This window comes from Sciurus vulgaris (assembly GCF_902686455.1).
Source record: "Sciurus vulgaris genome assembly, chromosome: 5".
NCBI lineage: Eukaryota > Metazoa > Chordata > Mammalia > Rodentia > Sciuridae > Sciurus > Sciurus vulgaris.
Window position 1 is genome coordinate 81,561,019 of NC_136465.1, and position 26,296 is coordinate 81,587,314.

The 26,296-nt window shown below is 38.0% G+C and overlaps 1 protein-coding gene across 4 annotated transcripts in view; it reads right to left on the reverse strand.

The window, feature by feature from the left end:
- Window positions 1–4,502: 4,502 nt before the first annotated feature.
- Window positions 4,503–26,296, reverse strand: part of GPR19 (G protein-coupled receptor 19) — a 41,459-nt gene continuing 19,665 nt past the window's right edge. For all 4 annotated transcript variants that reach the window (XM_079140051.1, XM_079140050.1, XM_079140049.1 and 1 more), the window contains one exon: window positions 4,503–8,090. In XM_079140051.1, the coding sequence (XP_078996177.1) occupies window positions 6,822–8,069 (1,248 nt within the window). In that variant the 5' untranslated portion in view covers window positions 8,070–8,090 and the 3' untranslated portion in view covers window positions 4,503–6,821. The remainder of the gene's footprint in view (window positions 8,091–26,296) is intronic.

Genomic DNA, 26,296 nt, shown 5'->3' on the forward strand with positions numbered 1-26,296 from the left:
CTCAGTGGTACAGCACCTCTAGATTCAATCCCCAGTACCAAAAACAAAAAACCCACCTTCCAAAAAGACAAAAGCAATAGTGACCTGCCTCACTTTCCTTGTTCTCAGATTCCATATTCACAAGCAATCTTCATGTTTTCCTTCTAGGCTCCCATTTATTCCCAAACTGGTAAGAAGGTGCCTTGAATGAGTCATCTAAGCATTCTGGTCACTGGAAAGGAATATACTCCCTTGTAAGTCAAGACAGTGGTCTTCTGGTCAATACTTGAATCATCTGTCAAGATAACTAGGGAGAAGAGCATCAACCCTGGCATAGCAGATCAACTCTGTGACATGTGGCAGTTTGGGATAATTCCATTAAGCTCCTTGGTAATATCTAAGGCCTGGTAATAAATTCCACTCATCCTGCTGGCAACCTCAGTTGCCAGGGACAGGATCTCCCTTTCACCTGTAACAGCTTTTATAAACCAACAACAGAAACAACTGAAACGGGTACTATTACAGAGCTCTACTTTGTCAAATTCAATCATGTTTTAATATGTGGACTCTTCGAGTTTTTAAAAAAATTTGTTCTTATTAGTTATAAATGACAGTAAAATGCACTTTGACATGTCATATGTAAATGGGAGTATAGCTTCTTATTCTATTGGTTGTACATGAGGTAGAATCACAGCCGTCATGTAGTCATATGTACATAGGGTAATACTGTCCGATTCATTCTACTATCCTCCTTAACCCCATACCCCCTCACCTCCCTTCACTCCCCTCTGCCTAATCCAGAGTAACTCTATTCTTCCCTAGCCTCACCACCCCTTATTGTGAATTAGCATCTGCGTATCAGAGAAAACATTCTGCCTTTAGTTTGGGGAGATTGTATTATTTCGCTTAGCATGATATTTTCCAGCTCAGTGAGTGTGGGCTTTTTAATTGTTTCATATATATATATATATATACACACACATATATACATATATATACACACACACATATATGAAATATGTATGTATATATATTTAGTATATATACATACTAAATATGTATGTATATATATATTTAGTTGTTGATGGACTTTTATTTTATTCATTTATTTATATGTGATGCTGAGAATTGAATCCAGTGCCTCACACATGCTAGGCAAGTGTTCTACCATTGAGTCACAACCCCAGCCCAGTTGAGGGTTTCTTTAAAGCACAAAACCAACAATGTTCTTCAGTATAAGTAGTATTTTCCTGCTTTGTACCCAAGTAGGCTCATAAATCTTTAAAAAAAAAGTCATAAACTATTTTGCTAGTTCCAATATTTTTATCAAAATAAAAAGTGCTTTACAATTTTGTGTGCAAGGGTTTAAGCATTTGACTTCTTCATGTTTTTCTTCCTTTTTCCCTCCAGTTACAGATAGCCTTTTTTAACACCTTGACTTCATTGTCACTTGATTTCACTTAGGTTTCTACATATAAACATAATTTGCTTGGTTTAGCTGAAAATATGCAATTGTCCCGTATTTTTTTCCTGCAACAACAGACTGCAATTAATTCTGCCCAAGAGTGACTTAAGTAACATTTCACTGCTTTTTCATATTTCACTAGATTGCATAGCGGAATTATCAGTCAACTTATTCTTCCCCATTTGTACTCACTTGTATATGTGGAAATACCAACAGAAGATGCTGACTAATGTCTTCATTCTTATGTAATCTGTGCACCCTGGTTTTTGGGTTTAAACCATTCCTTATTTAAGAACTATTCCATGGGGAAAATTTCCTTTGAAGTGAGTGGAGAATAGAAGTAGACCTACCCATCTCTCTTCCACATAAGCTCCTGCTCCAATTTTTTCCTTCCTCCTCAAGTCTTTCAGACTCTTGGCTGAATTGAAAAAGTAGCTAAAGAAGGAAAGCAAGGCTGCAGTGTGAGGCTGATGTTAAAAACCTGTTCCTGGGGCTGGGGTTGTGGCTCGGGGTAGAATGCTTGCCTAGCACCTGTAAGGCAGTATGTAAAAATAAATAAACAAAATAGAGTTATATAAAAAATACATTTAAAAAAAAAAAAAAAAAAACCTGTTCCTATGAGTTAGCACATGTCATTGTGGTGCTAATTCAAAAGATATAAAAATCCATTCAGTGGTCAGTGACTAAGTTAAAACAGTGATAATAGGTAACCCTTATTGATAGCTGACCTCAAAATTTCCATAAAGAAGTTTTAATCTCTCATATCTAACTGTTATGGACAAAGAGCTGGATCTGCCTTATTGACTGTCTGCCCCCTGAAAACCAGATTGTTTTCAAACCTCCAGACGTGCTTCATTATCCTGAAACCAGATACCCATGCACTAATCATGGCAGAGCCCAGCACTAGTTGGTCATTCTTCCTAAGAACTAAAATCACATTCTTCAAATTATAAATGTGTCCAAATTATGTAATGCTAATGTATAGTTCAATTAGATAGTTGGTAAAACTATAATTTTATAGAGGCTTATTTTGAGAGAATATACAGAGTTCTTGAAGTGTGTAGTTGTACAGAAAGTCCAGGTTGGAAGCCAGGCACCATGGCACATGCCTGTAATTCAGTGATTTGGGAGGCCAAGGCAGGAGCATCTCAAGTTTAAAGCCAGCCTCAGCAACTTAGGGAGGTCCTGAGCAACTTAGTGAGACCGTCTCAAATATTTTAAAAAGGGATTGGGAGGTGACTCAGTGGTAAAGCGCCTCTCTGGATTCCATCTCTAGTACAAAAATTTTAAAAAAGTTCAGAATAGTCCAGACTGTAGGGGCTGAAAATATTTAAAAGGGTCAGAATAAGATGGGCTTAAAATGAATTCACCCTAAAGTAAATTCAACTTTCTACTTACTAGCAGCATGCATGTTCACTTGTAGGAAAACTCTAGATTATATGGCTATGAAAAAGTCCATTAATTCTTTGAGTCAAATGATAAAAGCAGGAGACAGAAAGGCTCTGCTAAGTGTGGGTGGTACTACTGCCAGTTTAGTGGTTGGATTAGGCTTTTCAAAAATGATCACATTTGTAAAATGAGTTTAACACAATATTTTGACTAGTAATTTCATGTCTGCAAAGGGTATTAATTGGGAATTTTCTCCAATGTTTAGAAGCTTTGTGTTTTGAACACATTGATTGATTAGTTAATCTACAGCTGCTTCTGGGTGCTCAGCAATTTTCACTGTCTTGTTGCTATGAGACAAGGACGTCTCTGAATTTGCCAATGTGACAGGCATGGTGAAGAGTTGCTGGGTTCTGCCCACTAGCCACAGTGCCATCAAGTGGTCATTTTGCAAAACTGTTAGAGGAAATTGGTTTGTTTCCACTGTTCTCTAAACTAGTCTCTTTTACAGACGAATTAGCAGGTTAAGTGAACATTGGAGAATTGTGTATTTTTTTTTATATTCTATACACAATGAAGAATATTTTTCTCCAATAAATGAATCATGCCACAGTAAACAGAATTGCAAAGTTGAAAGCATGCCAAATTGGATTGTCAGAGACATTGGTCTTGAGATCCTCTTTGAAATGATGAGTTTGGGTTAAGTCTTACTAGGTCTCTTCTGCTCTAAGTCTCTATTTCTTTGCTTCTCTTATATACAGTTCTTATGGAGCAGCATAAGCTCAAAGCTAATCCTGGTCAAGGGTCTCCAGTAAAATTTGGTTAAGTGACTTCTAAGGAGTTTAAGCAAATGGAAGCAAGGAGGGACTATTCCTACAAGGAGGGATTTGATTGCTAACCTTATCTAACAAATGACTCTGCTCCCCATGTACTTGATGAAAATAGACCTGGTAAAATTACTCTTCCTGAGCAAGAAGTCCGGCCTGGGCTATCAGCTTCCAGCACCTGGGGGAAACTTGTGAGGGAAGACTCACAGGGGGGTATATCTGAGTAGGATGTGCTTAGCTCTCAGTAGCAGGTTAATGGGATTAATGCTTTCACTGAGGATTAGAAGAAAGGGAGCATTAGAATTCCACCTCCAAAGATGCTTTCTTTCCCCTACAAGACCCCAGAGCCAGGTGGTGGGAGCATTGCTGTGCTCTGAATCCTGCTTCCTATGGTCACCCACCCTGGACACCTATTTGGGGAGTCTACCTGACTGGATGCACAGTGCACCTCATTGTGTACCTGGTAAGATTGGGGTCATTTTCTTATTCTCTCCAATTGCCTGTATCATTGTGACTTAATTCTAATTCTTTCCAAATAAATGTGAGGTGTGGTGAATATTGTTCTTTTGTCACTGAGACTTAAGCAAATTGTCAATTTGCGCATTATATCCAGTTTCCTTCAACCTCAGGATCAAGTAAGATACGAGAAATCTTGAATATTAAACTAAACAAAAACAATTTATTACAACATTCTTAGAGAACATAGCTAAGTTTTATAAGACTTTGATGCTTGCTTATGACTTGATTAACACTTTTGTCATTTGGGGGGATTTGAAAAAACAACTGTACAACAGCAATATGAGGCTGTTTCATTGAATTCCTACCTATTGGGTATCTCACAGAACACTGAAGGCAGAATAAAGTTTAGAAATTGCTTAGAATAGCCCAGTCCTGTGGCACACACCTGCAATCCCAGTGTCTCAGAGGCTGAGGCAGGAGGATTCCAAGTTCAAAATGAGCTTCAGCAACTTAAGAAACTCTATCTCAAAATAAAAAAAATTTAAAAGTCTGGGGGTGTAACTCAGTGGTAGAACACTCCTGGCTTCCATTCCCCACTACCACCCCCCCACACAAACAAAAACATCTAATATAACTCTTTAAACTGAGACCTAAAGATAAGTAAAAATAAAATCAAAACAAACTTTTTACAATATAACTTTAACAAATAATGTTCCATTAAAAAAGACAAAAACTGAAAACTATTGTGGGTGTCTTTTCTACTTTTTAACAAGTCCAAATGAGATAACTATATCTGGCTCTTTTGTTAATTAGAGTACCATTTGCCAATTAAGAATTTGAAGTGAAGGAAAAGGGAGAAAGAAAAATAATACATATACTGCCTTTTGAATTTGTTGGTTGAAGAAAGCATCTCAGCTTAAAAATTTCAACTTTCTAGATGTTTCGTAGATTCAATGTTTTGTTGTTGTTCTTTGCCCAAAATACCAAACCTTCTTGTGTTATTTCTCAGCATCTGTGAAATGGGAATGGACAGCTTCCCTCTCCGACATTCAGCAGCCCAAGTTCAAGAACCAAACCACAGCCAAGGGAAAAGTGAGCTCATTAAATTCTGTCTATACTTTTTAAGAATAGTCAGATTTTTTTAGACCTTACAATTCCAACATGGTGGTCAGGAAAGCCATCAACAGCTGGGTGTGGCCAATTGTGTTTTCTAAGAAGGCATTTGAAATGTCAAGGAAAGAGTCACAGACTTGTAGTCAGAGGACCTAAGTCTAACTGCCAACTCTGTCACATTCTAATTTGGGCAAGTCATATAATTTGAGTTCTATTTTCCTCAGCTATAAAACAGAGATAATGATAAATACATCACAGAATTGTTGAGGATAAATTGAGACAATTCATGTAAAATTGCTAAACAACTGGAGTTATTATTCACAGCTCTTGTAGAGTATGAAAATGTATACTAGTCTTGACTGTAAGCCCTTTATTGTTTAACAAAAAAAAAAAAAAAAAAGTTTCTGAATATGCTAGTTTTAGATTTGAAAAAAAATGGAGAACTGGGAACCAGAGAAAAAAGTCCTGAGTTATCACAGGCAAAGATCATGAGTTTGGCTAGATATATTGTGGTGAGCTGGAGAGAAAGGGAGGGAGGCTGTGGCTGGGAATGGCCTTGTGTCTGAGTTTCTGGGAGAAAGGGAGAAGATGGTCCCTACCTGAATGTCCTAGTAGACTGTAGTAGGGTTGGGCAGTTAAAGGTTCCCCCCTGAATTGCAGAACTCAGAGAAATGCTGTCCCTTCTCCCTTTGGCATTTTCAAGACATGCCTAACAGGGTACCTGTTCATTTGTGTAATAATTCAAAAAAGGGAAGGAATGTTTTAGAAACAGCCTAGATGGGACAAAGGTACGGGGAAAGCATCATATTGACTTTGAATTTTCAAGGCTTCATCAGCTGCTTGGATTAAGGAAGGATGAAAACAAGACAGAACTTTAGGAAACTCTGTAAGCATTCTTCCCTTGAGAATCCTAATCACCCGGCCACAGCACACTTCCCAGCAAGTTCCAATATATGGAGCACTTTTTATAGTGGATTTAGTCAGTGATTACTTGGAAGAAGGTAATGTGAATACACACAGTATTAACTCTTCCCAGATGCTGCATAGTACAAGAAATGCAAGTAGCTGAAATGTATGACATGGGGGTTTCGATGAATATGAGCCAGTAGTTACAAATATTCAGTAGGAGAAGAAAAAATGAACAAAACAGGATGAGGTGGAATCATTAACCAAAGAGTGTGTATAATTTATGGTTTTTGGACCTAATGATAAGTAAAAAGCAGGTAAGAATTTTTTATACATCTAATTGAGTGAAAGGATAGCTAACTATCATTTGAAGTTGAAAGCTTTTCCTAAAACAAAAAGCAACCAGAGGGCTGGACTCATGGCTCAGTGGTAGAGCACTTACCTAGCATGCGTGAGGCACTGGGTTCAATTCTCAGCACTGCATATAAATAAATAAAATAAAGTTCCATTGACAACTAAAAAATAAAAATAAAAAAGCAACCAGAATAAAAACCACAAGTATAATCAATAAATGGGTACATTTTACAAAATAACTCAGCTGAGTGAAACAATGTAAATCATTTGTTTTTATAGTTAAAGCTTTTTAATCTCTGACACATAACAATAATTGAAAGAATTCTGAGAAATTAGACAAAAGTATTTGGTGGATTTGAGTTAATGGGCCAAGCAAGCTTCTTTTCCTTGGCTTCTCTGTCAAATGAATCATAGATTGAGTCTTTGGTTACAGTTTTGGCTATGGGAGGGATTTCTGAAATGCCAACATAGTTCTTTTTGGCCATCCTTGAACTTGTTGTGATAGTATAGGCATTGCTTCGGTAACATTTCATTGAGGACATGCAAAAAGTCTCTTTCATCCCTCTCCTAAAATTGGCATTATAAATTGAATACAGAGTAGGTTTAGAGGCTGAAGAACTAAAGGATATCCACGTGATAGCTGTGAAGACAAGGGAACTTTTCTTATAGTCTTGTTCGTGGGGGTGCCACAGCTGAACTACATGAAAAGGCAGCCAAGAGAACAAGAACAACAGATTTAAAATGAGGAACATCTTGACTGTTTTCACTTTTGTCCTTGGGACAATGTTCATTGTCCTCCTCACTGTTCGGCCATCAGTGCCTATTCTCCAAATATACTTTATGACCTTCTGGTAAAATAAGATTATGAGGACAGATGGAATCACAAAGCCCACCAAGAAGTGGATGACAGTGTAAGCGGTTCCTTCCCAAGAGGAAGGGAGAAAATAGTTACAGTGACTGTCCCAGTTGGAGCCATAGAAAAAGAATACGGGGGTCACAAAGGCTGCATCAAAGATCCACGATGCTGCAATCATTTTCTTGGCTTTTTCTCTGGATACTTTGAAGCTCAGTGGGTAGACAATAGTGTAGAACCTGTCTATGCAGATGGAGAGGAGAACATAGATCTGGACGCCTGGAGTGAGATACTGAAAGTATCGCACCACCTTGCACATTGCGGTACCCAGTGTCCACCTTCCAGTGGTGAACTGGAGCAGAACAAATGGTGTGCTGGCCACACTGATGAGAAGGTCAGCACAGGCCATGGAGACCACAAAGTAGTTGGTGGTGGACTGAGTCCTCCTACTCCTGTGGATGACCAAACAAACCAGGGAATTGCCAAAGATAGAAAACAACCACAAGGCCCCAAAGAAAATGCTGGCTGTAGCCACTTCCCCGGGTTTCAGTCCATACTGAAGGTCTGTTCTGTTGCTCATCCAGTTGGGGTCCTCATATAAATCCATTAGGTCATGGCTTGGCAGAGGTGTGGCTGTTTCAGTGCAGCTGTGGTTCTGGAGGGACACCACAAGTGTAGGAATAACCATAAGTGGCTTGCTGTGATCCATTCTGTGAGCAAAAACCATATTCACTTTTTTCTCTTAGTTCTGGATAAGAAAAGAAGAATGAGGGCTTCTGTTAAAATGGTGTCATATAGGCTGACCACTACAACTAAGTCTTATTGACGGATTGGTCGTCATCAATGAGTGGGGCCTCTGCACTAGCAGGAAAACATAATTACTACCTGAAGAATTTCTGCCTGCCATTTCTTTTTCATTTTAGAAAGAGCTTAGGCTCTCTCTGGCCTCACCATCTTCTGATCAGTCAGATGTTGTAGAACTCATGTAAAGCTCCACTCCTGCACATCACTGTCTCCTTTACCCACTGGGGGTTCACAGACAGGAGGGGAGCTCAAATCTGACTCATGGTAAGTATGCTACCACTAGCTGAAGAAGTGTTGGAAGTCTGGTCAACCACATGACAAGTTCCTAAATGTCATAACACTGACATAATGAAGCTGCAAGAGAGGAAAAGCTTAGGCAGAGGGAAACACAGACATTGGCTGTGGAAAAGGCAAACTGGACTCTGTGAAAACAGACTGGCTGGCTATGGGAAGGGCTCTTACTGACTGCAGACTTTCTATTAGAGAAGCATTATGGTAACACATGGAACAACCAACACTGCTCTTAATTTAATGACATCTATAAACAGCTTCCTTTCCCAGAAGATGATGCAGTTCCTGTACTAACAGTGTGCCACCTACCAATGACATTTATTTTGATGCCCTGAAGTTGTTACTGCTTCATGAAAGAACATACTGACTGAAGAACAAATGAGATGTCCTCTCAGGAATGTAAGCAGGTTACCAGAGACAGACAATTCAAAACGAGATGTAATTGTTAACATTACCAAACAACTTTTAAAAGCTTATGATCTTTAGATATAAAATAATATTGTAAAGTTTAGCCTTTATTTTATACTTTTGTATCACCAGTGAGAAAAAATTGACACTTTTACTAGGTTCAAGAGAGTTTCCATAATTGTGGGTCAATTAAAACTGAGGTGATTTTGATCACAGTTGGATTGTAAAGGTTTAATTTGGTCTGAATTAATTAAGCAGAAAGAGAAAGTGTAACTATTGAATCCACAAAAACTATCGCAACTATGATTATTAAGGTAAGAGATAAGGATAAACATAGATATTTTCAAATATTTAACAACTAAAAGTAAAAAGCTCATGTGGGGTTACAGCCCCCATATTTGCTGTTCAGAGTCCATCCAGCCTATGCCACAAGGGGATGTGGGTCCAGCAACAGGCTCTCTAGGAGCTATTTTTCCTCTTGGTGCATTCCTGTAACTACACCTTACTAAGAAACATTCTGGAATGAAAGGCAGGACTAAAGGAACTCTTCTTAGAGACACATTTTTTCCTTGAAAAAAATTTTTTTTTTTTTTTGGTTACTTAGAATTAAACCCAAGGATGCTTTACCACTGAGCCATAGCCCCAGGTCTTTTTATTTTTTATTCTGAGATAGTCTTCTGAGGCTGGCCTCAAACTCATGATCTTCCTGTTTCCCAAATAGCTGTGATTATAGATATGCACCAAGTCCAACTGTTATATCTTGATGAATTAATTCTTGTAACATTAAGAAATATTCTTTATCTTACAGTAGACTCATAAGCCTCAAGGAGTCATTCCAACAGCATTTAGGACTGACTTAAGGTATCCCTGTCAAGATGTGAAGTTCCAAGTCAAGAAAGAGTGTTCCCATGCCAATAACTACTTTATGCTTATGTTCTGCCTTCCCCAGTTTACTAACCTTAAACTCCTTCCTGTACCCTAATACCTCCTTCTACATGTTGTATTGGCCAGGTCTTTTCCCTTTAAAATAATTTTAACTGACACATAATAATTGTGCCAAGCACAACCAATACTTTCCATATTACAAAATCAGGATATAAAGTGTCAAAACAGTACATAATTAAAGTTAGTAATGCTCTAGAAAAACCTGGAACGCACAACCACCCCCACTTGTGTCAAAATAATCTTTTTACTTTCCTAAGTATACAACCTACAAAATTCCAAAAACCACTTTTTTAAAAAAGATTTAAAGCTTAAAAATAAAACAGACAAGCAATTTTCCCGCAAAGAAAGCGGTTCTAAAGGTTTTTTTTAAAATGGCTTGGGCCTTAACAACAAAAAAGCAGGAGTCAGTGGCACTGGCACTTTTCCCTCATCGACACACACATATTTAAACTGATGAACTTCCATTTCTTCTTCCTCTTATAGCAAGACTACAAAGAAAAGTCAAGTTCACTGCCACAGCTGAAGCCCTGAGAGGCCTCCTACCATCATTTTCTCCAGCTGCTTTACCCCATTGAGAATGCAGATTTCTCCAGCCCCAGCACCTAGAAGTGGAGGATCCTGAGGCTCAGAAAGTCACAAGAGTTCTGAGTCTAAGGCTCCCTAAAGGGGACAGGACTTTTCCTACTCTTGCTGCAGCTCTATTTATTTATTCGATAAACTAAGACACTACTTGGTACTGTAGAAACAAAGAATAGGAAGGCATTAGAAAATAATCAGTCTGCCATATTACAACAATTTCAAAGTAATTATAATTAACTGCTAAAAACAGACATATTTAAAAGGAGCTAAGTAACAGAAAAGAAAAAAAAAAGAGACTCAATTTTGGGATAGGAAAGGAAAGGTTTCACAAAGGAACTGAGGTTTGAGCACTACTACAGCATTTCCCAAGTTTATTTCACTCTACTTTAGCAATACACCAGAATTTCCCAGGGAACCTTAAAAAATATTGATACTTTGGTCCCACACTCCAGGGTTCTAACTTAACTGGTATTACATGCAACCTAGACGTTAGGATGTTCCAAATTTCCCCAGGTGATCCTAATATGCAGCCATGATTTACAATCTTTGCTTTAGGGTCTGGACATGGTGGCACAAGCTTGTAATCCCAGCTACTTGGGAGGCTGAGGAAGGAGGCTCTCAAGTTCAAGGCCAGACTTAGCAACTTAACAAGACCATGTCACAAGATAAAAAAATAAAAAGGACTGGGGGTGTAGCTCAGTGATAGAGCACCACTGGGTTCAATCCTCAGTACCACAAACAAAACAAAACAAAACAAAAGAATCACTGCTTTACAATTAGTTCCATGTTTCTGTCTGCCCCACTGAACTATGGGCTCCTGGGGGAGGTGTTATTCTTTCTCTATTCTCTACAGCTTCTATCTAAGTTCTTTACATTAGTAATTTCTTATTAAATATTTAGTAAATTGGATTCGTAAGGACAGAGAACTAAAATAAATGACTCCTTATTTTTCTTTTTATTGTAAACAAACGGGATACATGTTGTTTCTCTATTTGTACAGGGAATGACTCCTTATTTTCTATGGCTCTGCTAGAAGAATTAAACACAGGGATAGAAAATCACTGTGCATTCTTATGGAGCTGAAACATTGGTGACCACGGTGTTAAGAGAAAACACAACTCCTGATAAGGTGAAATCGAAGTCACCCAGGTCAACAGCTACATGAAGCTAAAGCCTTATCCAAAGAGAAGAATGGTAGACAGGTCCTGCACCCCACTCCTGGGGAAACTAGTCTGCCATATTAAACTCTAGGGTTCCAAAGTAAAATTTCAGAAAAGCCTCCTCTGCTCCATCAATTTGGAAACAAACATGTCTTCCAGGGAGTGTTTCTGAAATACAAGTGCTCTTTAATTAATTAGTAATTATATCATAGAGCCCCCCATATGTGGTCATTTCAGGAGTGACAAAATTCTTCATCTCTTGCCTGCTCCGAATTATTGTTCACAGCCACTTTTGAAACTGCCATGTGTCATACTCCATTAAGTTGAAGACTGAAGGCCCATTAATCTCTCTATATTTCTAAAAGAGGAATCATTCCTTATTAAGTTATCTACCTGTCTATCCAGGCTCTAAGAGATGTATTCAATATACAGGTGGAGAAAATGGTGATGGGGACAGAACTGGGGGCTGGGTAGGCCTCTGCAATCAGGTAACTGGGGGAGCCTGAGAGGTTACCAGGCCTCATCACTTGGTATTGTAATTTTTATTTTATATGTTTGTCTCCTCCATTAGGTTACAAGTGTCTCAGGGACTATGTCTTTATCTCCATATCCCTGGGACATTTAGATATTAATAAAGATTCACTGAATACATGAAAGTACATATGTTAATAAAATTATCCAATACCTGAAAAGGTGGTAAAAAAGAGTACAACATATATCCTTATATTGTATTGTTGTGCTGGGATGCACACCTCACACAGTGCCATGGCACATCTAGGGACTTCCATGTGCTGAACAAGCACTCTACCACTGAGCCACACCCTCAGCTCATTTAAGGCATTCTTTTTTTTTTTTTTTTTTTTTTTGTGGTGCTGGGGATTTGAATAAGGCATTCTTAAATGGGCCTTCCTAGGGATTATTAATTTTCTGGGAAAAATAAGCTTTTGCTTGTTTTGCTATTTGCTATTTGACCAGCACACAGAGACTATGAAGATTACATGTCAATGTGTAGATTTTTGTATAGCAGAAAAAATGACCCCAAATTAATGGGCTTATTGCCTGACAGAACATTACCTAATTTGTGTCTACTTAGCTGAAATTGTTTTTTTTTTTATGACTATAAATATTTCTTCAAAGGTTCTTGGAACTAGCTTTATTATCTCACTGGTTCTTTAAATAGTAAGTTAATAAATATTTGACACGTGTTCATTCTATATTTGTAATAAGTTACAATTTTAACTTTTTTTTTTTTTTTTTTTTTGCGGTGCTGGGGATTGAACCCAGGGCCCTGTGCTTGCAAGGCTAGCACTTTACCAACTGAGCTATCTCCCCAGCCCTCAATTTTAACTTTTTGAAAATCATACTTTTTATGGCTGGCTGGCTGAATGAATGGATGAGTGGAAGCTAATAATGAGGGGAAGACCACAAAGAGAAAAAGAGGGGCACAAGGGGCAAACTTGCATTCTGCCAAGGGCTATTCCTGACTACACATACCAACTGCTGGTTAGGGTTTTGTTTGTTTGTTTGTTTTAAAGACTCAAAAACCCTAACAACTGATTTTTTTCCCTCGTGAAATTATAAAGATTCACAAACATTCTTGGCATGTTGGAAGACCATTCTTATTTCTGAGATTTGTTTAAAAATTTAATATCAGTCAGGCATGTGACACATAATGCCAGCTACTGGGGAGGCTGAAACAGGAAGATAATAAATGAGGCAACTTAGCAAGACCCTGTCTCAAAATAAAATAAAAAGGGCTGAGAATGTAGCTCAGTAGTGGAGCGCCCCTGGGGTTAATCCCCAGTCCGTTAACACATACATACATAAATAAATAAAATTCATTTTATTTATTTATCTAGAATTTTCATGTTATATTTTTTACATAGTTTTTAAAAAGAAACATTTTCTATAGAACGGGAAGTATCTACTAGACCTAAGCAGATACATAAGACCATTTCCTAAAGAGCAGAACAGGAAGATTAATTATAGTGATGACGGGAGGTATAGTGTTGGTATCACCCAGAGTTAGTACTTGCTATAATCAGGTATCTTTTGCATAACCCTTCAACATAGGTAATATTATTACCCTGTTTTACAAGTTAAAAGTCTGAAGTTCTTCTCCCCAGGTCACAGAGTTGGAAAGAGGTCACCTCAGGACTGCCTTGTCCTTAACTGCCATTAGGGCTTCATGTCCACTGAGACCACAAAGGGTTTGATCTGAATTCAGAAGGTCAAACTGGCTGTACAGGGGTAGGTCTTTCTTGATTGTTCATCCAAACATAGGAAGATGAAGTTATTCCCACAGCCTCTTCCTACCCACAGTACATCTGTTCAATATGCCAGCTCAGAAATATGTGACACAGTGAACACTTAAAAAAAAAAAAAAATCACCCCCACCAGAGCTCCAGACTTTAGTCTGAACTGAAGTGATGTAAAGGTTTGGTCAACGGTATTACCTACATAGGAAATTTTTTATATTTTAATTGTTTTATTTAAAAATTATATGGTGGTAGATATTTTTTCTTAAATCTTTCCTTGTTACCTAGACTTGAGTTGCCTGCACATAAAAAGAGAAAAATGCAGTAGTGGGCTGGCACTGGCTTGCATGGGGCTCCCCTGAGCCAACTGTACACATTTCTTCCCAACTGCAGGTTCAGTGCCTTCATGTTGGTGTCAAGCATCAGCTATGATAGGAATGTTCACAGGAGGAAAACAGACAAACACCACAAAGAAGGGGTCTTCTCTGCAGAGCCAGTTATTAAACATTTATCAGCACACCACTTCCAGGAGAGCAGGGTTTATAGGGCAACCGATCCTAAAGTTCTGAACTTACACGGACCCCTGAACTTAACATAGCTCTGGAGGCCACATGGGCTCTATGTTGCTGTCTTGCTTTCTGGCCAAGAGCTAAGGCTTTGGTGTTGGATACCAAGCTAAATGTTTTATTGAACTACTTAAGGCCCAGGTAGCCACCTGCTTAACTATAGCAGAGAAACAGGAGACCCGTGAGGTTAAGACATGTTCTTCTTATGTGCCACCCAGATGCATGTGCCAGATAAAATACAGAACGCCCAGTTAAATGTGAACTTCACATCATTTTCTAGCTAAGTATGTTCCATACAATATTTAATAGCTATCCTGTATTTTTATTTGTGAAACCTGGCAAACCTGCACCCAGAACAGTCTTCTGCTGAACAACATGCATGCTGTGAGTTGACTGTGTATTCAGACTTCAAAATTGAGATGGCTGAAATACAAATCCTACTGTGTCACTTACTCACTGTGTGATTGTGAGCAAGTCACTTTATTCTCTTGAACTTCAGTTTTCTTATCTGTAAGATGAGGATAATTAGTTCTGTTTCATTTGATTATTCTGTGAATTAAAAGTGAGACTATGCTCAGGAGTTAAGTGAGTTAAATGTATAAATGTGCCTGGTATGAAGAAAATAATAAGTATTATCCTTGTACAGTTCTATGTATCACCTAGCTCTGTGTCTGGCACTCAGGAAGTGCCTCAGAAATTAGCACTTTGTTCAATAGCCACATGTGAGCTGGGAGCAGCAGCACAAGCCTATAATCCCAGTGGCTCAGGAGGCTGAGGCAGGCAGATCACGAGTTAAAAGATGGCCTCAGCAAAAGTGAGGTGCTAAGCAACTCAATGAGACCCTGTCTCTAAATAAAATACAAAATAGGGATGGGGATGTGGCTCAGTGGTCAAGTGCCCCTGAGTTCAATCCCTGGAACCCCCGACCCCCACCAAAATTAGCACTTTGTTACAATGCTAAATCATATAATTTAGATTTGTTAAGGGCAAATGGCTTTTGTGAAGAGATCTGAGTAACTAATCATTTTTTACAGTACTTTTTTTAGGCAGAAAAAATTCACCGAGGCCCAAATATATAAAAGCTAACTTTCTCAAAGTTGGGGTTGATTTAATAATGACATATTAGCCAGATCAAATTTTTTCTACATTATATACTAAAGTTTGTAATATAACTGAATTGAATGTCTTTTTCAAAAGTATACAGAATCCATTCAGCTTAAATTATTTTCACTAGATAATCTGAATAACTGCAAAATAATATCTCAATGCCAATGAAAACAGAGCTTCCCTCCACCACCTGATACTCCTAGTGTCACAGGTTTGTACACTTGGAATTTTCTTGGATGCTTTTTTCTCTTTCATTCTTTTATGTAACATAACTGTAAGTATTCCTTCACAGTATTTCTGGTTCTGTGTTTTTTAATCAGTTTTCCAAATAGGTTTTTTTTTTTGGTACCAAGGATTTGAACTCAAGGGTGCTTAACCACTGAGCTACATCCTCAGCCCTTTTTATTTTTTGTTTTTGAGACAGGGTCTCACTAGGTTGTTTATAGCCTTACTAAGTTGCTGAGGCTGGCTTTGAACTTGCCTTCCTCCTGTCTCAGCCTCCCAGGCTGCTGGGATTATAGGTGTGTACCACCACGCCTGACTCTCAGTTTCCCAATTGGGATCAAGTAGTTTCCCAGGATTAGTCTGGGTGCATTTCCTTGCTTGGATAGTGGTTACACTTTCAAGGGGAACATGAGTTTTGAAAAGAGAAGGATTTTCAAATGAGCCTCTTCTAATTTCCAGGATAGGTACAACAACCAATGGACATTACTGGGTTAGAAATTCTGGATATCTATATTTAAGGAACTATTACTCTTTCTACCATCTTTACTTCTTTGTCCTTCACAAGATTTTAAAATATCAGAAATAAACAAGGTCAGCATCCATGGCATGGTTTCGAGTAGCCAGGAAACCTTCTAGTCCTCTAACCTGTCATTATTACTGCACCATTCTATTAAAGTCAAGGTCCCTTTGTGTAAATGCTTCTTAAAGAGCACACATTTTTACATTTTATCAGTAGTGATCTCTGAGACCCTTCCCCCACTGAAATACACAGGGACAAATACACTAGCCTATCTAGTGACAGGCTGGTCTCAGCAGGCCGTGGGTTCAGGGGGTGACAGCATTGTGGCATTTGTGGTCACAGGAATGTCAATGTACATCCACATTGATTATGTCCAGAGCTGGACAAAATTCCTTGGTGCCAGACCACAGGCTGGTGACTGTGAATGAGGCATTTGGGCTCAACCTGGCCCCAGAGAGGGGCTTATGGGGATGGACTGACTGCCTTTCCCCCAATTTATGCTGAATAACACACTAATTGCAGATTTGGGGCAAACCTCACCTTGGATTGCCCTCTAGTGTTAAAACAGTGGCAACACACCAACAGTGAACTGTGATAAAACTGGGTTTAGAGCACCATCTAGTGCTGAAACAGAGGAAGTGACTGCTGGCTTAAGAGAAAAATAAACATCTTGCATGAATTTATAGAAAGGCTAAACACAAACCTCGATTATAAAGACTTAAATAAATACTACTTCAGTGTGTAGATCACATTACACACCAATAAGCATCAAGAACTTCCAGGGGGAAAAATACTTTCTGGGAACCATAACTTCACCTAAAGGACAAAATAAGGCCAGGAACTGAACAGACAAATGGTAAACAGGATAGACAAACTCTCAAATGGGGTGAACTCTCAAATTTAAGACTGCTGGCTCCCAGTGGCTCAGGAGGCTGAGGCAGGAGGATCATGAGTTCAAAGATGGCTCAGCAAAAGCCAGACCCTGTCTCTAAATAAAATACAAAATAGGGCTGGGTATATGGCTCAGTGGCCAAGTGCCCCTGAATTCAATCCTTGGTACCCTCCTCCCAGAAAAAATTATTCACCATTAACAAGTGAGATTCATCCTAGGGATGTAAAGATGGTTCAGTATAAGCAAATCAATAAATACAATACAACATATCAACAGAGTGAAGGACAAAACCATATGGTCATCTCAATTTTACCAGCAAAAAAGCTGACTAAAACATCACTCAAAAAGTTATTTTCATGGAAGTTAATAGTATATGATGGTTACCAGAGGCTGAGATGAGCAGGGACCAGAGGTTGGAGAGGTTGGTAGGAGAGAGGTTGAGCAATAAGTACTAAGTTATAGACAGACAGGAGTAAGAAGTTCTTGTGTGCTATTGCATGGCAGTGTGACTACAGATAATGACAACATACGATTTATTTTGAAAGGCTAGAAGAAAGGAGTTTGAATATTTTCATCATAGAGAAATCATAAATGTCTGAGGAGACAGATTATGTACAACCCAATTGAAACATTACATAAATGTATATGCGACTGAAATATTAAAGTACCCCATTAATATGCAAAAATTGTTTTTATGTATCAATTAAAATAAATTTAAATGGAAAAAATAATTCAGAACTCGTTATTGCTATGGAGAAAAATAAAGCAGAATGAAAAACCAAGAACTGATGAGAAATGGAATGGCACATGGTTGTCTGGTTGCCTAATGGCCATTCTCAAGTTCTCCCTTGCCTGTCTCTCACTCTAGAGACTGACAAGACCAGATAAAGTCTTCTCCATCATTGTTTGCAGCTAGGTATGGTCACAACGACATCAGCCAGGGACCAGAGAAAGTCTCCTGAAGGGTCTTGAGAGGCTCTTGGGAAAATAATTTTTCCTTGATGAAAGGAAAGAGGCATCTGGGGAGTGTTCTCATGGGGCTGGTTGCTTCTCTGATGCTTGCCTTTGTAAACTGTTGTATGAAGTTGTCAGGACACTGGTGGTATCGTACTGAGTTCAGTTCCTGAGACTCACAGAAATATCACACAGTGCCCTGACATTATGGTACCTCCAGACTTTTTATTAAATAACCAGCACTTGTCATTATGGCTTAAGAGTTTTCTGTTACTTGCCTCTGAAAGCATCCTGACTAGATTAAGGTTTTATTTTAGATGGGGAGGTCAAAGGAAGGGTCTCTGTATAGGTGACAAGAAGCCAATCATAGTAATCTAGGCACAAGGAATAAGGAACACAAAGCCCTGGTGCAGGGCTAACCCTGGACAGTTGGTTCCTTGAACCTCCCATCCCATGCTACACTGTCCCTCTGAGTCACGGGACACGGGACTTAGACACGGGAAGGGGAAGAATACCTTAGTTTCTTCTTAGAAGAGGAAAGAAGCAGAAAAAGGGGGGAAGTCTGACTTTCTCACCTGCAAATCACTGCTCAGTGAAGTCAGAGGTTACCTACTAGGTACACTTTGAGGACTCTGCCATCCTAGAGGATGGATAAATCTCTGAAATATTGAGATGTGCTGTGTTCTGAGAATAAACCCAGATTGTAAGTGCTGCCTTTCCTTACAAGAGACTTTTATCACTGGATTTGAGACAAATCAGTTTTTTTTTTGTTTTTTTTTTTTTGCCTCTTATTTTTTGGAAGCTAAATTCTCTGAGAGTTTTCTTGGAGGAGAGAAGGGGAAATGTGGACCTCTGAATGGGCAATGTGACTATGCTCCTGGGAACCATGCAAAAGGTAGACCTGAATGGGCACAAGGGATCTTTTGGAAATAATGGAAGTGTTCTGAAACTGAGTTATGGTGATGGTTATATAACTGCATGATTAGCAAAAATCATTGACTTATACACTTAAAATAAGTGAATTTTATGGTGTGTAAATAAGACCTTGCTAAAACTGGTGGTGGCTGTTTTTTAAGGGGAGGCCTGGGACCCATGCTTCACTTCCTCACTGTGTACCAGGTCAGGGCAGGAGATAATGGAGGAGTACAGTTCTGAAGGCTGATCCAAGACATGGAGTTTCCTGCTTGGAAAGAGTCCACCTGCCCCAGGGGCAATCTCGAAGCAACAGATCCAGCAGCCTTCAAGGTCCCATACTAGCTCAGACCACAATTATTTCTCTGTCATAATCAGAGGGTATCCAATAGACCACTCCATACATTTTACCCTGTGTAAGCACCCCAGGACCTAGAAAGAGAAAAGGAATCCTAGTAAAGTTCATCACTTACTTTCCTATTAGCTGGATAGGATAGAGACTTGGCTTTAATTTTAAAAGAAATCATGAGTATAGTACATTGAAATGGCCTCCTAAAGGTATCCATGATCCAATCTCTGGAACCTGTGTACTTGTTATGTTAAGTAGCAAAAGGAACTCTGCACATATAATTAGGGTTAAGGACCTTAAAATGAAGAGATTATCCTAAATTAGAATTAATCACATGAGCCCTTAAATGCAGAGAACTTAGTTTCTGACTAGTAGCAGAGAGATGCAGTAGAAGAAGTCAGAAAGCGATTCCAAGCAGGAGAAGGAATTGACATAATGCTGCTGGCTCTGAGATGCAGAGCCCACATGCAAAGACTAGGGGAAGGCCTCTAGGAATTATGGGTGGCCTCTAGGAACTATGGGTGGCTCCCAGCTGACAGACATGGGGCAGTGCGGGGAAGGGCCCACAAGTCATTAGATTTTCCCAACGACCTGAATGAGCTTGGAATGAAAGTCATTTCCAGATGTCTAAAAAAGGATCACAATCCTTCTGTCATCTTGACTTCAGTCCTGTGAGATTCTAAGCAGAGAAACCAATAAGCCCACCCAGAATTTGGACCTATGGAACTGCAAAATAATAAAGGGGTGTTATTCTAAACCACCAAATTGTTCTCAATTGTTACAACAGTAATTGTGGAGTTCCACTTACAAAAGTTACAAAATCTTTGTTGTTTGTTTTGTGTATGTGTGCACACCTGTGTATTGTGTTGTGGTGTCTACATATTATACATGGTATCAAAATTGGCATTTAGACACATAAGTGCTCAACAATTAAAATTTCAATAAAGAGATGTAGCCTAGTCATTTAATTCAAATTAAATAATCAGATAAAATGTCTTTAACATTCTAACTCACGAATTTTTTCTAGGTGGTCAGACAATAAAGTGGTGATTTCTATAAAATGTCTATATTGTTATGTAATATCCTTTACTCCTAAGATTTTCCTTCAACAGGAACAAGATGGTTAATTCTGTAATTACATTTGTCTAATATTTTAATCCTAACAGTCCACATGAGTAAATTAGATTTAACATAAATGGGATTAATCTTCATAAATGTGTTTTCTTAAATAAAGGATAAATTTTTTTTTTTTTTTTTTTTTTTTGGTGGTGCTGGGGATGGAACCCAGGCCCTTGTGCTTGTGAGGCAAGCACTCTACCCACTGAGCTATATCCCCAGCCCCGATAAATTTTTAAAAAGGAGTTTAGGATTGCTTTGTTTTTGGATCTTCACTAAAGTAAAGTTACTAAGAGTTAAAGTTCTAACAGGTATAATTCTATATGCAAAGGGTTCAAAAAGTTTCAATTAAAGTACTGTAAATAGCATAAAGTATTTCATCTTATTAAGAGGAGTAACTGAAAAAAAGTTCAGAAATTTCATAAGGATTGTTTCAAAATGTGAATTTAAAAAGGGATCAATGGCTAGGAAAGAGATAAGGTTTATGAAAGGAAAGAGATATAAGGCTTGTGAAGGCAAAGAGATAATAAGATTTATGAAGGGAAAGAGAAAGAAGGTCTAAGTATGTGACAGGAAGGTTTGTGTAAATGACAAAAAGATATGTGCAAGTTGTAGAAAGTTTATAAAGGTGATCCCTTCTCCAGACACAAGTAAAATATTAATGTTCTGATGTGAACCAAAATTTAATACTCTATATGTTAAAGTAATAAGGTTTTCTTAAAAAATAATTTGTTCTTATCAAGATAATTTCTTATGTCTATGAAATATTATTTAAAAAGTCTTAAAAATATATTGTGTATCCAACTCTGGTTAAACAATAACTATTAGAGTATTTAATTATATTCTAGATTCTAAATTTTTCTTCAAAAATTAAACTTGGTTAATATGAAAACATCAGTGTAATTGTGGTGCTGTTAACTGGTTTCTTTGTATTCTAAAAATATTCATATAAAGTCCTTTAAATATAAGGTTTAGGAGAACATTTTATAAAGCTGGTATTCTCTGTAACAATGGTCTATTATAAAAATAACAAACTTAGTTAATAAATTATATGATTTAATATTTGATAATTAGAAAAAATGTCATAAATTTAAAAAGTTTGTATTGCTCTCTACACTGAAAGTTAAACTTAAATATACTTCTAAAAGTCAATAAGGAGAGCCTGGTTTTTTTGAAGGTTGATAATTTGGGATTAGGAGAAAGTAAGAAATCACTTGATGGGCATTTGGCAAAGAACTAATGATAGCCTGGATCTTATAGAGTTCCATCATCATATCCAGGACATTCAAGAAAGTAAAATTGATTTTGTAGATCCTGCATAGCTGCTAAACAAATACTTGATGATCTAAATGGCTTTAATCTTTGGAATACATGAAAACAAACATTATGGTACATTTTTGGAATTATATGTTTGCTACTAATTATCTTTTGTGTCATAACAATAGGATGCCAAATATTCTGAGGAGAAATTCAGTGGTTCCACGTTTTAATCCATCACTTACATTTAAAGTATAAGAAAGGGAGAGATGTTGAGTGATGTGATGGAGGATGGGAGAGCAGTTACTGAGATCAGGGGTCTCTGATGCCCTCATGGCTGTGGCACGCTGGGTTCCTGGGAATGTTTCTGTGCAAGGGCACAGGATGCGTAGCTGCTATACCAATGCTCTGCATGAGGAGGCTCTGTGCAAGAGCCCCATCAGTTCTAACCTTGATCTCAGGCACACAGGTACCAGGAAGAAAGGAATTCTTATGTTAGACCACCACAATGTTTCACTAGCTCCGCTTCTCCAGTTCCTGCCCACCTTACATTGTCCTTTAAATAATGGACTTTATTGAGAGCTACACAAAGCTCCTAACATTGCACTTTATAACTATGGATTGCACCTATGGAAAAGCTACATAGGCTGTCCTAGTTTCTGTAACTTTCCTGTATACAAAGAATAATGGTTGCATAGTCTTTAACCTGATAATGAGACATATATAAATAAAGATTGCTGGCATAACTCTTTAAACCTCCATCTCAATCAGAAAGAAGTTCCACCTGATCCCAGCTTAATCTTCAAGATCTGTGTCTGTCAATATCTATTTTCCAATCTGCTTTCGCCCCTCACTCTCGGACCCGAGAGTGGCTGCGCTGGACAACAAGCAACAGAAACTAATTCAATGTAGCATTTTTTAGTATACATTGAGTATAAAAATTAAAATTAATTCCAGCTATTCTATTACTTTCAATTACCCCACCAGCATGTGCAATGGTATTAGAAACCCCAAGAAGAGAATATATAGTGTTTTCTACTTCATCTTGCCTGTTGGACTGAGGGGCTAAGAAACCTGGGTTCTAATTCTGACCATAAGCACTGAACAAGTTAGGAGACCCTGGTCCTATTTTCATATCAGCATAAGAATCTTAAGTAAATCAGTCTCTCTAAATCTCCACTACTGTGTCTAAAATATGAATTGAGTTGGCCTAGATGATTTGTAAGGTCATCTTAACTCTAGGCACCCAAACTGATGGGTACACAATGCTACCTGGAATAAGCAACACACACTCTTTATAACCTACCACTTGCTTCTAGCAGAGAGCTTATTCTGAGAGTACAATGTGATGAGAGGAGATGGAAACTGCATAGGGCTGCTGGGCTCTTTCAACATCCGAGATTGATGGTATGGATCTCAAAGAGAAAGATGACTCTTACCTAGAGTTCAGCCCAGCCTTACTCAATAATTATCCTGGATATGTCAACAATCTCTATTGAAGATTCCTGTAAGATGTAGTCTGGTCCAAGATGTGTATTTGCTTTCATTCCATCTAATACCAAACCCCTCAGAGGGGGAAACATTTACTGCAACACCTGTCTGTCCTCTACCAATATTCCAAAGGAAACAATTTGGACAAGGAATTTACACCTCGCCAAACATAATTTAATTCATCACAGCATTTTTTTTTTTTTTTTTGCGGTGCTGGAGATTTGAACCCAGGGCCTTGTGCTTATGAAGCAAGCACTCTACCAACTGAGCTATATCCCCAGCCCACAACATTGTTTTTTAAATATATTCTTTTAGGTGTTGATTGACCTTTATTTTATTCACTTATTTATATGTGGTGCTGAGAATCGAACCCAGGGCCTCACACATGCTAGACAAGTGCTCTACCACTGAGCCACAACCCCAGCCCCATCATCACAACATTTTTTGAACACCTACTGTGGATCATTCAGTTAAGATAGAGGAAACCAGATGCTTTGGAGGTAAGGTTTGGTTTCATTTCCAAACTCTGATTTCAATATCATTATCTCAAGTAGTGCAACTTAAATGTGAAGGAGATAGGGAGGCAAAGACCAGACTCATTACATTCAAAGCAAAGAGCTATCTGGTAGGTATGATTTACAGCTATAGTTGTCCCTCAATATTATAGAGAAGGAATTGGTCCAGGACCCATTCAGACACCAAAATGTGTGGAAACTCTAGTCCCTTACATAAAATGGTGTAGTATTTACATCCTCATATACTTTAAATCATCTCTAGAATACTTATATGCCTAATACAATGTAAGAGCTATGTGAATAGGTACACTGAATTGTTTAGGGAATAATGACAATAAAAAGCCTGTTTATATTCATACAGACACAATTTTGGTGGGAGGGGATTATTTTCCTTCTTTTTTGGCAGTACTGGGGATTTAACCCTGGGGCACTCTACCACAGACCCCTTCTTTAAAATTTTGAGGCAAGGTCTCACTAAGTTAGTTGCCCTGGCTGTCCTTGAACTTAGGATCTTCCTGCCTTAGACTCTGGAAGAGCTGGGATTACACGCATGAAACAGGCCTAACTTGGAGGAAGTACTTTAAATCTGCAGTTGGTTAAATCCAAGGATACACAAACTGAGGACATGGAAAGGCAACTGTATTTTTAAAAATATTTTTTAGTTGTCGATGGACCTTTTTAAAATTAATTAATTTATATTAATTTATATTAATTAATTAATTAATTATATTTATATTTGGGGCTGAGAATCAAACCCAGTGCTTCATGCCTGCTAGGCAAGCACTCTACCACTGAACCACAACCCCAGCCCAAGGCAACTATATTTTGAAAAGAAGGTAAAGGATTCATTAAGAAGCAAGTATAAGCACTGAACAGAGAGCTACTAAGAATTTGTTTCACATCATATTAACATCAGTGTTTGCTCTGTGTAAATTTTTATCTGCACCACTGTCCTCAATCAGGGTTTTCCAGAAAACTATCTTCAAGTTCATGAAACTGAAATTTAAGATTTAATTTTTATTAAATATTTTCCATGGACAAATGATGCAACCATATGCAATCAGATGTCATTGAAAATATGACTGACCATGTATTTGCATATATGTCACATGGACAATATGTATTTTATGCTGCCTACTTTTATATATTGTGTAAGTTAATATGTTATTCTTATCATTTTTCAGTGCCTATTTCAACAATCTTTGCATTCAATAATGGTTGACCCAAATCACCCAAATCAGTGATTGCTAACCTTTGGTTTTCAGAAACACACATGACAAATGTGTTCAGAAGAGTGATACACTCTCACAGATATATCCAGAATTATAGGCAACTCCAAGAGTTTGACCTATAACTCTGACCCTTTAATCTTCCACCTAAGAAATCATGTTAAAAATAAAATTGTTATGTAGATGACCTTAAATTTATTCTAATTGATTTTAAAAAATAAATTTTTAGCTGGGCCTGGTAGAACACACCTGTAATCCCAGCTACTTGGGAGGCTGAGGAAAGAGAATTGCAAGTTTGAGGCCAGCCTGGACAAGTTAGCAAGACCCTGTCTCAAAATAAAATTTATAAAGAGCTGAAGGGTGCTTGCCTAGCATGTACAAAGCCCTGGTTTGATGTCCAGTACTGGGATAAAATAGAAAAAAAGAAGAAAGAAAGAAAAGAAAAAAAGGAAGACATCATTAACAATCTTTAGTACTTTATTTATTAGCAAGCAATTATTTGCAATAGATATCCTATGTTTTGGTCACAGCAATGCATTTTGACACCTTGGATGGTAAGCACAGCCCTGCTGACACACAACTATGCCTCTGAAATTTGAATTCTTGAAAGCTAAGGTGCTTGGTACAGAGAACCAGGGAAAGGTAATAAAAGTAGAAACCTAGCTATTCTCCCCACTGGGAAACTATAGAATATTACAAACTAGTAGGCTCTGTTGTACAAGTCTACTAATGATCTTATCTTGCAGATACCTGATTGATCTCTCACTTTATAATCTGGGTAGCATTTGACAAGTTGCTTAGCATCTTTGCACTTACTGAGTGTCTTCAGTAAAATTACAGTACCCATCTTATTGATTTTCTGTGACAACAAAATAAATTAGCAATAAAGGAGCTAAGAAAAAAGTCTGGCCAGGTACGGTTGTGCATGCCTGTAATCCCAGTGGCTTTGGAAGCTGAGGCAGGTGGATGGTGAGTTCAAAGCCAGCCTCAGCAACTGCAAGGCACTAAGTAACTCAGTGAGACCCTGTCCCTAAATAAAATACAAAAAGGGATGGGGATGTGACTCAGTGGTTGAGTGCCCGAGTTCAATCCCCCATACTAAAGTCTGGAACAGGTATTCACCAAATGTTTGGTTTTGTTATCATTACATGAATTGAAAACTGCTGAGAAGAAATATGCTAAAATTTTAACAGTGGTTGTTCCTAGGTGACAAGATTACAAATTTTTATTTTCATTATACTTTTATACTGTTCTATAGTTTCCAAAGTTTTGAGTATGATATTTGTATTTGTCTGATATCCAAAAAAACACATTGTTTTCTAGTTTTGTTTTGTTTTTTTTCATTGTTGTTGTTTTGGTACTGGGAATTGAACCTA